Below are 14,851 nucleotides of genomic sequence, written 5' to 3' on the forward strand. Positions count from 1 at the left end.
GGCGGAGGTTACAGTGAGCTGAGATGCCACTGCTCTCCAGCCCATGACAGAGCAAGACTCCATCTCCAATTTAAAAAAATTTAAAAATTAAAAATATAAACAATAAATAAAAGGAGCAGAGCTATATCCTAAATGCATACCACGGAAGGTAAAGTCTAGGAGTGGAAATGGTGTGTGCCCCCTTTCCTTCAGTAGACAGTGCATTAAATATCGTCACCCACACAAGAGCTCTTTTCCCATCCTTTCTGATGGGGTAAGAAGAGGTGCCAAGGCCCTGGGAAGCTCTGGCAGGCTGGGCGTGGGGAGAGGATCAAAGGGGTGCTGGAGGTGCCTGGGGCCAGTCCTGTTCCCACCCCCTCACACCTGCAGACACTCCCACTTCTGCCCCACCCTCAAGCACAGGGATGAAAGCAAACGGCTTTCTTCTTTGGGTCATTCTACATGGAGCTCAGATTTTAATTGGATCAGAGGAGCTTATTAAGAAACCATTCATCCTGTAACTCTGTGTCCAAATAGAGGCCCGCTCAAGGGTAGGGACACCAAGTAGCTCCTAATCTTCTTGTTCCTCTTCATTTCTCGACTCATTATCTTCCCCTCAGCCCCATGGTGTGGGAATGCGGTATTCTCTCTTGAATTACAAGCCCCAGGATGCAAGGGCAGAGAGAAGCCCCTCTCCCTTCCCTGTAGCTGAGCCACTGCTTCCGCCAGGCCTAGAAGCAGGCAGAATGCCCAAGCTCAGCTGAGTCCAGAACAAGAGCTTCTGCCTTTGATTTTTTTTTTTTTTTTTAATCGGGTCTCACTCAGGTTCAGGCTGGAGTGCAGTGGTGAGGTAACGGCTCACTGCAGCCTTGACCTCCAGGCTCGAGCAATCCTCCCTCCTCAGCCTCCTGCGTAGGTGGGACTATAAGGCGACTGCCAACACCCTGGACTTTTTTTATTGTTGTATTTTTTGTAGAGATGGGGTTTTGCCACGCTGCCCAGGCTGGTCTTGAATTCCTGGACTTAAGCAATCCGTCCCTCTTGGCCTCCCAAAGTGCTGGGATTACAGGCATGAGTCCACTGCCCCTGGCTGCCTTTGATTTTTAAAAAGGTAACGCTGATTGGCCCCAAGCAGGGGAACTGGAAACACTTTCACCCTACACCTGTTTATACCTTTTGATTCTGCACCATGAGTACCTATGCCTGTAAATTTTTTAAAAATTAATTATTTTTCAGAAAGGAAAAATTCTTCCTGATCCCCAAAGCCCAGGAGATCCTGGGAGGCCACTCCTCCACGACCTCCTGGACTTTGGGGGCATTAACAGAGGGCCTGCAGGGAGGAGGCAGCAGCTAAAATGAGCGGAGATTTGTGTGTTTTGTTTACCTGCTTTTATCTTTTTTTTCTTTTTTTTTTTAAATAGAGACAGGGTCTCCCTGTCCCCCAGGCTGGAGTGCAGTGGTGCTATCACAGCTCACTGCAGAATTAAACTCCTGGGCTCAAGCAATTCTCCCGCCTTGGCCTCCTGAGTAGCTAGGACTATAGGAATGCCTAGCTAATTTTTATATTATTATTATTATTTTGTAGAGAGGGTCTCGGTTCTTGCCCAAGCTGGTCTTGAACTCCTGCGTTCAAGTAATCCTCCCACCTCAGCCTCCCAGTGTTGGGATTACAGGATTGAGCCACTGCACTCTTCTGCCTCAGCTGTTGATGTAGGCAGGTGGATCACCTGAGGTCAGGAGTTTGAGACCAGCCTGGCCAACATGGCAAAACCCCATCTCTACTAAAAATAAAAAAATTAGCCAGGCATGATGGTGCGTGCCTGTAGTCCCAGCTACTCAGGAGGCTGAGGCAGGAGAATTGCCTCGGAGGTGGAGGTTGCAGTGAGCCAAGATCTTGCCATTGCACTCCAGCCTGGGCAACAGAGCGAGACTCTGTCTCAAAAAAAAAAAAAAAAAAAAATGCTGTTTGGGAACCAGACTTAAGCTTTGTCTATTTCAGACCTTCCAACTGATTCCAAAGACTCTCCTAAAAGCAATTCCAGTTTTGAAATATTATGTAAGCCTCACTGATGCAGAGTACATAAAATAAAATACGAACTTCAGAGTTTGGAAGGGATATTACATGAAGACCAGGGCTTCACAGTGGAAGACGATTCTGGCAAGGCTAGGCTGGTTCCAGGGCACTGCACGGTGCCCCGAATATTTTCTCTTTTTCAGTCTGTGGTTTTCATCTGCTGACCCTGCATTGTGTCTTCGCCAAGGGTCAAAAAGCTTCAAGTCTGACAGATCAGCCTTTACCACCTGAAAGATCCCGGTTCTCTTCTGAAATCATAAGCAAATGTTATCCTTGTCTATGGAAAGCAAACTGCTGATGCAGAAACCAAAACACCAGCAGGAGCCCAGGCAGCTAAGGCCTCATCCAGGCAGGATGTGAAATGTCAGGCTATTTGTCTTATATTTTCACTGCAGTGGTTACAAGATGGGATTGATGTTGGAACAAAACACAACACTGACTTTGGAGAATTTCTTTTTTTTTTTTTTCAGCTTTAAATATTGACACCCACTCACCAGCCTTGAGAACTAGAAAAGCTACATGGATTTCTAGAGTGAGCAATAATTTCCTCTGGCCGCCATTCCTTGCCAGGTCGGTGCCACTCAGCACATGCCAAGGGCAGAGACCAGTTTCTTGTTTCATCTGGCTATGGTGTAGACCTATAGTCACACCGCTAAGGTAGAAAGCTCACAGCCCCTCCAAAAATTGACGCAATAATGATATCATAAAGATTTCATTAGTTTTGTCTAAGCAATCAATTTAAGACAGAAACTTAGCAATCAATTTAAGACAGAAAAAGAGGTATGTATAATCTAATGATAAACCTGGGTTAAAAGATGGCATTGGGTAGGTATTTGTATTTTCACTGCACTGCTAAGTCACCTAGTATATACACACATCTCTAAATTTTTCTGTACAAAAATTCTGGTTTCAAACTACATTCCCTATATAGACCAATTTACTTAAACATTTAAACCCCAGAACGCTAGCAGCTAAGGGAGTTAAAACCAACGGATGCAGGTATTGCCCTGGCTAGAAATGTAAACCAAATGTGCTCTGGTAAACATTTAAGAATTCAAATATGCTTTTACAGCTGGGAGAAAAACTTATATGTTTGCGTGGCTCCTCTGAGCCTAAAACCTCCCTGCAAGCATTCTCACAATAGTGTAAACTCTATCATAAAAGAGGTGAAAATCTATCAACAGAACACAATCCATAGCCCTACAGTCATCCATGAAACCACCCAGTAAGTCTTCACATTTGCAGGCTTGCCTTGGCCAAAATTTCAGGCAGACCCCCAGGAATTTTGGGAGAGCAGAGGGTCAAGCTGTAAACTCCAAGTGCTAGTGTTCAAATATTGTGGTCTTTCAGCTCTGGGTTCTTCAATCCTCTTCCTGGAATTCTTGGGCGACCTTCCCTTTACTAGGATTTGCTCCTCTCCTCCTGCTGTGACTGGGTGAAGGGCATCATCACATGGGGAGCAAGTACCTCTGTCTCCCCACTTGCCTAAAATAAGCAGGCATATCCCATCAGTGAGACTGGAACTTGCAGGAGAAAATAAGAAGTGAAATCTCTCACACACACACAGTTCTACTCAAACTATAAGCTTTTATTATTGTATTTTACAGATCATTCATTCAGGACATGCTGCGTCTGGGGTTGGCATCATTTCCCTTTTGAATGACAGAATGTGCATAAAAGTCTCTTGCCCACGCTGAACTCACACGTGCCTGGCAGGAAGGAGCTCTCACGAAGTGCCAGCTGGATGTGAGCTTGCTCTGGCAGCAGCAGTGCCGTCCTTGTTTCTGAGCTGCCACCTATTCACTGGAGTTAGGTGGGTCAAAGCTGAAATTTATCTTGGAATTTAAGTTGCTAATTTTATACTTTTCATTGTGGTCTGGTCAGATTTTAGTCTGCTTTAAAATCAAAAGGTCACTCACAGTCACTCTAATATGATCATTTTGAATATGGAAATTTGTTATTTACATGCTGTACCTCAAATCAAAGAAAAAGCAGGCCTCAATATCACGGGTAGGAAAAACCAGAAAATTGTTCCTTTTCCATTTTGCCACCCTGCTCAGTTTTCCTCATAAACGGTTCCAGCTTGGAAAACAAGAGCTTCCCCTCTCAGGCAGATGCAGCAGTGGGAGGAAGAGCTTTGGTCTTAAACTAGAAGCTGCAGCTGAAACTCTCCCCGTCTAATCCTGCTGTGTGTATGGCTCACACCATCTTTCCTGAGTGGGGAAAACCGCTGGCACTGAATAGCTGAAAGGCTCGCTGACATCTATGCTTCAAGAACGAGTTAAAGACAATACAACAAAACACATAGACACTGAAGGGGTTCAACCAATGTCCATCACTTATTCTGCTAATGTCAGTGCCTTTCAATAAACTTCTCAACATCTGTGTTGGTAAACTTCTCAATATTTGTTCTAGCCCAACCACGGTGACAAAGCTCCCCTGCCCAAAGATCGTGAGCCTGGACAAAGGTGGATAAGAAATATGAAGTCTAAAGCTATAGAATATAGCAGTTAGTGAAGTAAATTAAACATGCCCCTCGCCTGCATGCTGATCAGTGTTGAAACTGAAGACGGTGTTGGCAAAGTGACTCAGACCCACAGAACAGATTTGATCAAGGGCACAGCTCACAAAAATAGCAACAATTTCGAATTCTCCTATCCAACGTTTAGGGAACAATCCAATGGTAAGAAATGAGAGGAGTTCAATGCCAACAGTTTGACCTGTGGGCAATCAACCTATAAGTCCTCAAAAGAAAATTTCCTTGCTTTCCCTGGGACCAACAGAGATGGGGAAAAAAATAAAACACAGAGGCTGCGGGGTAGGGGCGTAGGAATCAACACAGGGGAGGTTGGAGAGCTATGAATTCAACAAGAGAATTCAGCAGAGAGACCTGGACATTTTAAACCAGTGTAAGCTGAGAGTTAGGAAATGTTTAAAGTTTGAGCCCCAGGACCTCTCATACTATAGTAAAAATATATGTATTCTTCAAAAGCACTATCTACATGTGTTGCAGTGTGAGGTACAGAGGAATTCTGTAAAAGCCGGGCTCCTTGGAAGTATGGAAGGAGCACAGCTATGAATTCACAGTCAATCAATCTAAGAAAGGACATCCCTTTGACCCAGTGAGCAGCTGGAAGAAAGAGGCATTTAGCAGAGGAGGAGAAAGATGATAGCCCCCTGCAGAACCTGTCAGACTGAGACTATGATGAATGAGGTTTTTTAGAGCAAGATCACCCTGAAAACCAGCTTGTGGAATGGGGGCTACCTTTTTATAGCAAATTCTAAGAATTCATATATCAATGTCCTTCCAGATAAAAAAATGATACTTTATTATAACTTTTTAAATTGCAGAACATCAGACTGAATATCATCAGACACATACACAAAACCACTCATCTCTAAAGTCATTTTCTATACCCTCTCAAAATTTGGCCAGTGAGTTTTGCCTCAGGGGATTTTCCAGTTCAACCCCATACACCAACGTGGAATAAATGGAAACACTAGCCTTTTGGTTTTGCCCACAGTTCCAAAGTGCTATTACAGGTGGAATATCTGCTGCAGGAGGTCATTCTTGCTGCTGTGGGTGTGAGTAAAACGCTTAGTTCCTTCTAAAATCATAATTGCAATATGGACTTCTGCTTCATGCTGCATCCCAAGGCACAAATCAGGTAACCTACATCTCCCAAATGATCAACAGAGCACTCCATCCTATTTTACCCTCAATGCTGAGAAACTACTCCTGGGCCCAGAAGTTGTCACATAGGTGGCTTGGGTTACCTGTTGCTCAGGCAACAACTACCACAGGCCCCACCTTGATGAACATCATCAATTTCTTTAAATATGATGATACTAAGATGGAGGCCCCTGCTCAGAGGAAGCAAGGACGTAAACGCTGGGACAGACCGCGCTGAGGGTCACTACACTAACAGACCCAGATGACACCACGGAACGTGAATACTGAAGCTGACAATCTTCTGAATCTTTTTCAAAACCCATACGCCCTTTTTTCTAATCAGGAAATCAGGGACAGGGAAACATTCGCATAATTACCCACCAACATGTTCTTCTTAACAGAAGTGAAGATTATTTTAAGAATATGAAAAGTGTTTCAAGACATCTGTTTCCAGGGATAGACCAGAGCAGCAGAAGTACTTTTCAGAGCTGGTTCATGTTAAAGTCTATCTCAAGAACAAGGGCAGCCTGCTTTCACAAGGTACCGAGACATGTTCTGGCAAAAACATTTTCCCTTTAAGTTATATGCTGTCAAGTTCAACTATTTTATACATATCTGATCCTTTTCTGTCAGCAAAAAAGGTACAATTTTTTTTAAAACTCGAAAATCAATAATTTCTGGGTAGGATGAAGGTAGAATTTTGGTTGTATTTTATACTTCAGAACACAGATGAAACCAAAAGGTCTGCAACTGTCTCTACACTCACATCTTTCAAAGGTCCTTTTCTCCTTTTCTCCTTTTACATGAATTCATCTGAATCATTGCCATCCTGTAGGAAACAAAAAAAGAGACCATAAAAGCCTTGAAAATAATTCAATATTTAAAATTTATAATTATCTTAATTAGTGAGCTGCCTTCTCATCTCAATCACTGAGTTCAGAAAGCAAAATAACTAAATTCACTCATCACTTCTCCACCTTAAGTTGTCAGTTTCCTGAGATAGCTGAATTAACAGCTATGTTTTGCGAGGTGTCATTACATGGCCTGATACACAGCAATAAGTGACCACTGATCTCTAAATAATGAAGTAAGTCCCACCTGACCTAGTATAGTGCAAAACAAATGTGACTGTAAGAAAACATGACAGATCCTTCAACAAATGTACCAAGCAAATGCTGCCTCAATGTCCTCGTGTCAACAATTCTGCCAATATGCAAACTGTTTCTGGCTTAAGTTCCACTAATTTGAGCCTCAACATTGTCACACATTTGTGACTTCACAACATGGCTTTGATCTCTTCTTCTTTTTTAATAGGAAAGGCCATTAGGAAGTCAAATATAGGCTAGTTTACCAACTTAGTTGGTTTGCCACATTTTTTAATTTAAAAAACCTGCATAATGGTATACAGCACAAAGGGACTGATTTTACTGTGTGGCTTAAGAGCAAGTCCTGAAGCCCACACACAAAGGTGGAGCCCTGACTCCTTTTTGGACAACATTCACTAAGAGTGTGCATTCTGATTTGCTTGCCAATGTCACAACCTGAACACTGCACTTGTTTTATCTTCTTTCTCTTTCCCATTGCTTGACACCAGCATTGTTAGAGAAAGGGATCAGACTAAGGCTTATCTACATGGCCCTTATTAAAGATGGTAGAGAAATACAATATGGGTAGAAAACATTGGTTCCTGTGAAGTCTGGTTTTAGCTCCAACTTCACTTAGTGGTTTTCTCTGTGCTTCTCTTCCATTAGCACGATGTACTGAAGCCATGGTAAAAATGCCTTCGATAATTGTAGAAAGAGCAGACTAATGATTGTGTTATATCCAGGCGCCAAGACTATGATTGCCCTAGAGTCTTAAGCTGAAATAAAAGCAGTAGCAATGTTTGAAAGAGTCATTTAGTATCTTCAGATGCCAGCTTTAGATCCCAAACACTGAAGATGAACAACTCAGTAAGACAGTCTGGGTTATTATCAACGAAAGTAAGCCATTCCCTATAAAGGCTGTGAGTTAGATGTGCAGAGTCCCCACTTGTCTGGGGCTATGTTTTGGAATTACAGTAATTATTCTTCTTGATGAACCTGTATATGCTAAATTAAAATTTAAGTCCTATATTATATAAACACTTGCCTTTAACTGAAAAATCAACTGATCACGTTCTAAATTGGATCATAAACCATCTGTATCGGTTACACTTCTTCACTGCTGGTGGGAATGTAAACTAGTACAGCCATTATGGAAAACAGCATGGATATTTCTTAAAGAACTAAAGTAGAACTACCATTTGATCCAGCAATCCCACTACTGGGTATCTACCCAGAGGAAAAGAAGTCATTATTCAAAAAAGATACTTGCACACACGTTTATAGTGGCACAATTCACCACTGCAAAATCGTGGGACAAACCCAAATGCCCATCAGTCAACGAGTGGATAAAGAAACTGTGGTATATATATATATATACACAAAGGAATACTATGCAGCCATAAAAAGGAATATATTAACAGCATTTGCAGTGACCTGGATGAGACTGGAGACTATTATTCTAAGTGCAGTAACTCAGGAATGGAAAACCAAACATTGTACGTTCTCACTGATATGTGGGAGCTAAGCTATGAGGATGCAAAGGCATAAGAATGATACAGTGGACTTTGGGGACTTAGGGGGAAGAGTGGGAGGGGGGTGAGGGATAAAAGACTACAAATATGGTGCAGTGTATACTGCTTGGGTGATGGATGCACCAAAGTCTCACAAATCACCTCTAAAGAACTTACTCATGTAGCCAAATACCATCTGTACCCCAATAACTTATGGAAACAAAACAAAACAAAACACAAACATCTGTATCCCTTAACAGAAGATGGTTACAAGGAGAATTAGTCTATTCTTTTAAAGTATGGAGAAAAACTATAAAAACATTTTCACTGAAAGAGAGAATAAAAACACCCAGTGCAAAACTTCCTTGGAATCTTGAACTTGATTCATACTTGGAGCTCAGGAACAGGGGTTGCAAGCAACAGAGGGAGAGTAAGGGTAGAAATGTTAGCAATCTTTTGAGCTACAAATTCAATTTCCTAGTCTTGGGACTTTTAACATCCGTCACTGATCAGATGGTGTTTGTATATGTATGTATGTAGGTTGGTAGGTAGGTATGTATATGTGTGTGTGTGTGTATTTGTTTATTTCTCAACTCTAGAATGACATACAAACTTTAAAAATCCATAATGATGAGAATGAAATGACTAAGGTCATGAAATAATATGGGGACTAGATTTCTGGTGGAAAGTAGCCTCTAAAATACAGAAAACTTCAATAAGCAAAATAACCACAACAATGACATCTGAGTTGTGGTATGTTAAAGACTACTGTTTAGTGTTAAACTGTTCCAATAGTTTCAAGAAATCTAAAATTAGCTTCCAGAAAGGATTAAACATATCTCATCTTTTCATAATGATATTCTGGAAAAACAGCAACCAAAGACTATATGGATAAGGTACAAAAATATGACTATTTACTGAGTAGGTCAAGGAAGACTTTCACATCGATTTGTCTTTGCTTTAATTCTGAAGCAGCCCTGTGAAATACGTCTCCATTTTGCTGATGATGAATACTCCCTCAGAGAGGTTAAATGACTTTATTAGGATCTAACCCAACCACTGTGACAAAGTTCCCTTGCCCAAGGGATTTTTAATCCCCCCCGATTAGCAGATGACAGTTAAGTCTCTAAACTTTGAATTCAAAGCTCTATTTAATTTAATAATGCTATTCTGGAATTTTTCAGGAATAAATTGTAAAGAAACATCTCTGATTCACAAAGGAGCCTCATAAACTTAGTTCTTCATAGAGACGGGAATAAGAATGTTGTTCTTACAAATTTTTAGAAGAGTATGTAGATATAAACAAGATGTAAAATCCTATTACTTCTAATTCATGCACTAAATCTGGGGTTTGACTAGAAGACTTGTAAGGGATCTTAAATTCTGTTACAGTTGGCCCTTGATTTCTTTATCTGTGAATTCAACCAGCCTCAGCTCAAAAATATTTAGAGGAAAAAAACAATTAAAAAAATACAATAAAAATAATATAAATTTAAAAAATACAGTATAACTATTTACATAGCATTTACACTAATGAGGTATTACAAGTAATCTAGAGATAAAGTATATGGAAGGATGTGCATATGTTATATGCAAATACTATTCCATTTTACACAAGGGACTCAGGCATACTAGGATTTTGGTAGCTTCAGGGAGTCCTGGAACCAATCCCCCACGAATACTGAGGGATGACTATATTTTTAAACTATACTACAAAACATGCAAAATCCCAAATACATCCACCCAGTTTCCATTTTCTGCAGACTGCTCAACAGCAGCTAAATTGTGCTATCTCTAGACACTTCAAGATAAATTTTGGGAAAGACAGCTCTCAAGGACAATAATTCTCTGACATAGTTCCAATCAAATAATTAGATGTGAAGTTAAGAAGATCCTTTCAGTACTATGTCATAGGTCACCATCTTTCTATCCCAGGTCCTAAGGAACATGAAAACAACCAATTTTGTCACTTAGGCTTCACTTAGTCACATAAGATCTTAGGGTAAGTACTTCTATTTTAATTGAAGGTGATAATTTTGTTCTCACTCAATTATAATATGGACTCTATAGTCACAGTAACAAAGAACACTAATAAAGGCACTTTTACATGCCTGCAACCAGAAAAGAGGGGAAATAAAGAATAAAGCCCTGTAAATATAAAATGAATAGACCTGTATGCCACAGTAGACAAGCTCTGACAATCTCTTTCCCTGAGATGACCTACTTAACAACACACATGAGAAAGTCCACAGGGAAGGAGGTGCAGTGCCTAATAGAATCCAGCCTGAGTGGTGTCCTGGTTGCCAAATCACGGTCAGCTATTTGCAACATGTAAGGCAATAATGGCCAGTAACACAATTATTAAAAACCCTTAGTGAATTATTTCAAGGCAAACATTCATGCAAACCACTTGAACATACCTGATTTGAAGACATATTTTCAACTTTCATTAGTGATGAATAGCTCCTAGAAGGAAAAAAAACACATTTAAAATATGGTGATCCAGTCAACAAATATTTGATGAACATTTCCTGTGTATCCAGCACTGCTCAGGGGCTTTAGAAGAAACACAAGAGCTATTAGATACAATCTCTGCGCTCAAGGGGATTGCAACATTCAAAGGATGAATATTTATGAACAATAAAAAAGATGTGCACAGCACTTGGTAGTTTACAAAGTGCTTTCTCCTACTTGTTTCATGTCACCACGTCCACAATAACTTGGCGAGACAGGTATTCCTACTTTTCAGATGGGGAAATTCACCTACAGCCAAGATCTGATATGATTCACAGCTGAGGTGTACAGCTCAGACTGTAAACGCTACAGGAATTCAAAGGAGGAAACACATCAGTGTGGGCAGGAGCTGTCAGGGCACCCTTCACAGACAAGGCGGAACCCAAACCAAGCCAATCAAGTGGGCAGGATGAGTGAGGGGGCATTTCAGATCCAGAGAGTGGGATGAGCAAAGAGACAGGGATGGTATCTTTAATGACTTGCTGAAGATCCAGCTAACTCAGGTAGGTTCTCAAAGTAAAGTAGTGGGAAATCAGGCTGGATGTGGGGCCCAATTATGTTGTCTTGATTGCACGACTGAACACAATGTGTTCAGCAAGAAGCCATAATACACAACTGAGTAAAGCTATAATGAGGTTCAAAGGGTATTTATTAAACATCCATGATGCATAAGACCCTGTGCTAAGCCTGGGTGGAGGATCGGATGAGAAGAAAACAGAAAATGATGACTAACACAAAGCCTGGACCCCCAGAACTTACTGGGAGCGGAAATAAGACTTATTCATCAATAACTACGGTAAAAAGCACTATTAAAAAATACACGGCTGGGGGCAGTGGCTCACGCCTGTAATCCCAGCACTTTGGGAGGCCAACGCAGGCAGATCACAAAGTCAGGGGTTCAAGAGCAGCCTAACCAATGTGGTGAAACCCCATCTCTACTAAAAATACAAAAATTAGCCAAGCGTGGTGGCGTGCACCTGTAATCCCAGCTACTCAGGAGGCTGAGGCAGGAGAATCACTTGAACCCGGGAGGTGGAGGTTGCAGTGAGCCGAGATCGCACCACTGCACTCCAACATGGGCAACAGAGCGAGACTCCATCTCAAACAACAACAACAACAAATACACCAAGAGACAAAGGAAAGTGAGACTACATAATACCAATGTTTTGAAAAGAATAATCTGTAGCAAACAAGAGTAGAGAGAGGAGGTGGTTAAGACATGAAGGTCCATTCACGATAACAGTATTTACCAGAGTATTTTAAGCCCATTGTACAAAATAAGAAAGCAGAGTCAGGGTGATTAAGTAAGTTGTCCAAGATCTTAAGAGATAAGAAGATATGCCAGGTTTTGAACCCAGGTCAGACTCCTAAGCTTATACTCTTACCAGGCCACAGCTTACTGCAATACCCCAATTTGAGGGCATGAATCCCTGGAGTTAACAGCTGTAATGGTAAGAAGGAATACAGAGAAGAAACAACAATGACATCAAGGTTTGTAGCTTGGGTGATTTGAAAAAAATAGGAGAAATGGGAAAATGTTGCAAAGAAGATGTGCCCGGTTTGAGACATGCTGCATTTGAAGCCATAGTGAGACACCCAAGTAAATATGAACTGTAGTAACTGAAAACTGAAGACCAGTGGGAAGGAGAAATGTCACAGTCAAAGATAATGAGTTGGGAGACACCCAGAGGGAGAGACCAGTAAGTCTTTCCCTCTGGAGAGACTTGTAAGCTTGTAAGAGTAAGTGGTATCCACAAGGAATTAAAACAAAACAAAAACAAATAAACACACAAACAAAAAACAGACAAGATCAACAGGTTGCATGAGCAGGAGGAGAAAGACATGTTGATGAAACAAAAGTGGTGAGAGCAGAGAATGTCAGTCCTGAGTGCATCTGAAAATCACTTGTGAAGATTTAACTGGATCCATATGCCCAGTTGTGGGGATCTACCCAGGCTGAAGAATCACTGGGTCAAAATTCCCATCTATGTGACAATGATGCACAAATTTACCTTTCTTGGGCCGGGCACGGTGGCTCATGCCTGTAATCCCAGCACTTTGGGAGGCCAAGGCAGGCAGATCACTTGAGGTCAGGAGTTCGAGGCCAGCCTGGCCAACATGGTGAAACCCTGTCTTTACTAAAAATAAAAAAATTAGCCAGTCGTGGTGGTGCATGCCTGTAATCTCAGCTACCCGGGAAACTGAGGCAGGAGAATCACTTGGACCTGGGAGGTGGAGGCTGCAGTGAGCCAAGATCGTGCCATTGCACTCCAGCCTGGGCAACAGAGTGAGACTCAGTCTCAAAAACAAAACAAAACAAAACAAAACAAAACAAAAACAAATTTACCTTTCTTTAGTTTCCTCTGAGCTCCATTTCCATTAGTCCAACTACCTCCCTGACATCTTTTTGGAGATCTCAAGGGTATTTTCAGGTTCTTATGTCCCTATCCAACTCATGGTCTTCCCCCTACCAAACCAGTTTAGTTCTTTTCCAGTGTTCTCCAGCTCAAAGAATGTCATCACTATCCATTCCATTTCCAACTGGAAACCTAGGAGTCATTCTTAGCCCCCTTTTCCCTGCCCTTTGCCTCAATCCAAACTATCACCAAATCCTAATGTTTTACCTAGAAAAACAATAATCCACTTCTCTCTACCCCAAGTCACCACCATATTCTAAGCTACCATCTGTGATATGGAATGCTCTTAACCTAGTCACACCCACTCTGGTTCCCTTTACAATCAGGTCAGCAAAGTGACCTTCTCAAAACACAAGCTTCATTGCATTAACCCTTGCTTAAAGCCTTTTGATGGCTTCACAGTGCTCTTAGGATGAAGACAAACACAGCCAGCAAGGGCCTGCATGGACTGGCCCCTTGATCCAAGTGCCCATTCACCCCTGCTGCTTCAGACATTTGGGACTTTAGTCCTGCATTTTGCCTTGCTGCTCCCATACGAGGTCTTTGCATACATAGTTCCCTCTGCTTAGAGCACTCCTTCCAACTCTTTAGCTATCAGAGTTTTGATCTTGGCTTCAAGACCACCATATCAGGGGACAAGTGTAATGGCTTATGCCTGTAATCCCAGCACTTTGGGAGGCCAAGGCAGGAGGATCACTTGAGCTCAGGAGTTTGAGATTAGCCTGGGCAACATAGCAAGACCTCGTCTCTACAAAAAATAAAGATATTAGCTGGGCATGGTGGAGTGGGTCTATAGTCCCAGCTACTAAGGAGGCTGAGGTGGGAGGATCGCTTGAGCCCAGGAATTGGAGGCTGCAGTGGGCTATGACAGCACCCCGGCACTTCAGCCTGGGATATGTTTGGCACGTGTTTAGCAGAAAGAGACAAACCAGTTGTTTTTGGTTTTCTGAATCCATGGAGATTATTAAAAAATACAAGTGATTAGCGACAGCTTAGAAAGTGGGACTAATTAAACTTTTGAAGCAAAAATTGTAGTCAATGAGATGGAGAATTATTTCCCCTTAGTTAATACAAATATTTTATATGTTGAGGACACTACGGAAGAAAGCCCAGAAGATACAAAAACTGTGTTTTGGTTTTTAAGTTTTGTTTAAATGCTTGTAATTTCTGAAACTCATAAAATGATACTAACGTCCTAAATTTTAGTAGCATGCAGCTTAATATGAATTATGACATATGCAAGTTACTTGGTTTATATTGAATAAAAATTACTTTAAAATTGAAACAAAAAAAATTGAAACAAAAAAGGAATCACCATACCAGGGAAGCTAATCTCAGTATATTCAAGATTTATGACTAGTCACTCACTGCACAGACAAAGCACTCTGCCACCTCTAAGGGGAGGCAAGGATGCACGAGTGCTTCCCTGAAGGAGTTCACAGGTAACACGAGGAGGCACAGCACACAGAGCATTATTTACAGTAGAAGGCAGTGGCGGTGTGTATAAGACAAAAAAAAAGGAACAAAGAAGTCGGTTCTTCATGAGACTGTCATCCATTTAATTAGCTAATGGTCTCACCATTTCCTCTCCTACACGT

At 41.5% G+C, this 14,851-nt stretch overlaps 1 protein-coding gene across 4 annotated transcripts in view; it reads right to left on the bottom strand.

The window, feature by feature from the left end:
- Positions 1 to 1,974: 1,974 nt before the first annotated feature.
- Positions 1,975 to 14,851, bottom strand: part of CCDC25 (coiled-coil domain containing 25) — a 41,693-nt gene continuing 28,816 nt past the window's right edge. For 2 of the 4 annotated variants that reach the window (XM_032143379.2, XM_058433385.1), the window contains 2 exons: positions 10,743 to 10,788; positions 5,359 to 6,555 (listed from right to left, as the gene is read on the bottom strand). In XM_032143379.2, coding sequence (XP_031999270.1) covers positions 6,526 to 6,555; positions 10,743 to 10,788 — 76 coding nt within the window. In that variant the 3' untranslated portion in view covers positions 5,359 to 6,525. Of the gene's footprint in view, positions 3,539 to 3,597; positions 3,857 to 5,358; positions 6,556 to 10,742; positions 10,789 to 14,851 lie in introns of those variants that run through there. The other 2 variants (XM_032143381.2, XM_032143380.2) reach the window with 2 other exon arrangements.

This window comes from Hylobates moloch, unplaced genomic scaffold (genome assembly GCF_009828535.3).
Source record: "Hylobates moloch isolate HMO894 unplaced genomic scaffold, HMol_V3 SCAFFOLD_22, whole genome shotgun sequence".
Taxonomy (NCBI): Eukaryota; Metazoa; Chordata; class Mammalia; order Primates; family Hylobatidae; genus Hylobates; species Hylobates moloch.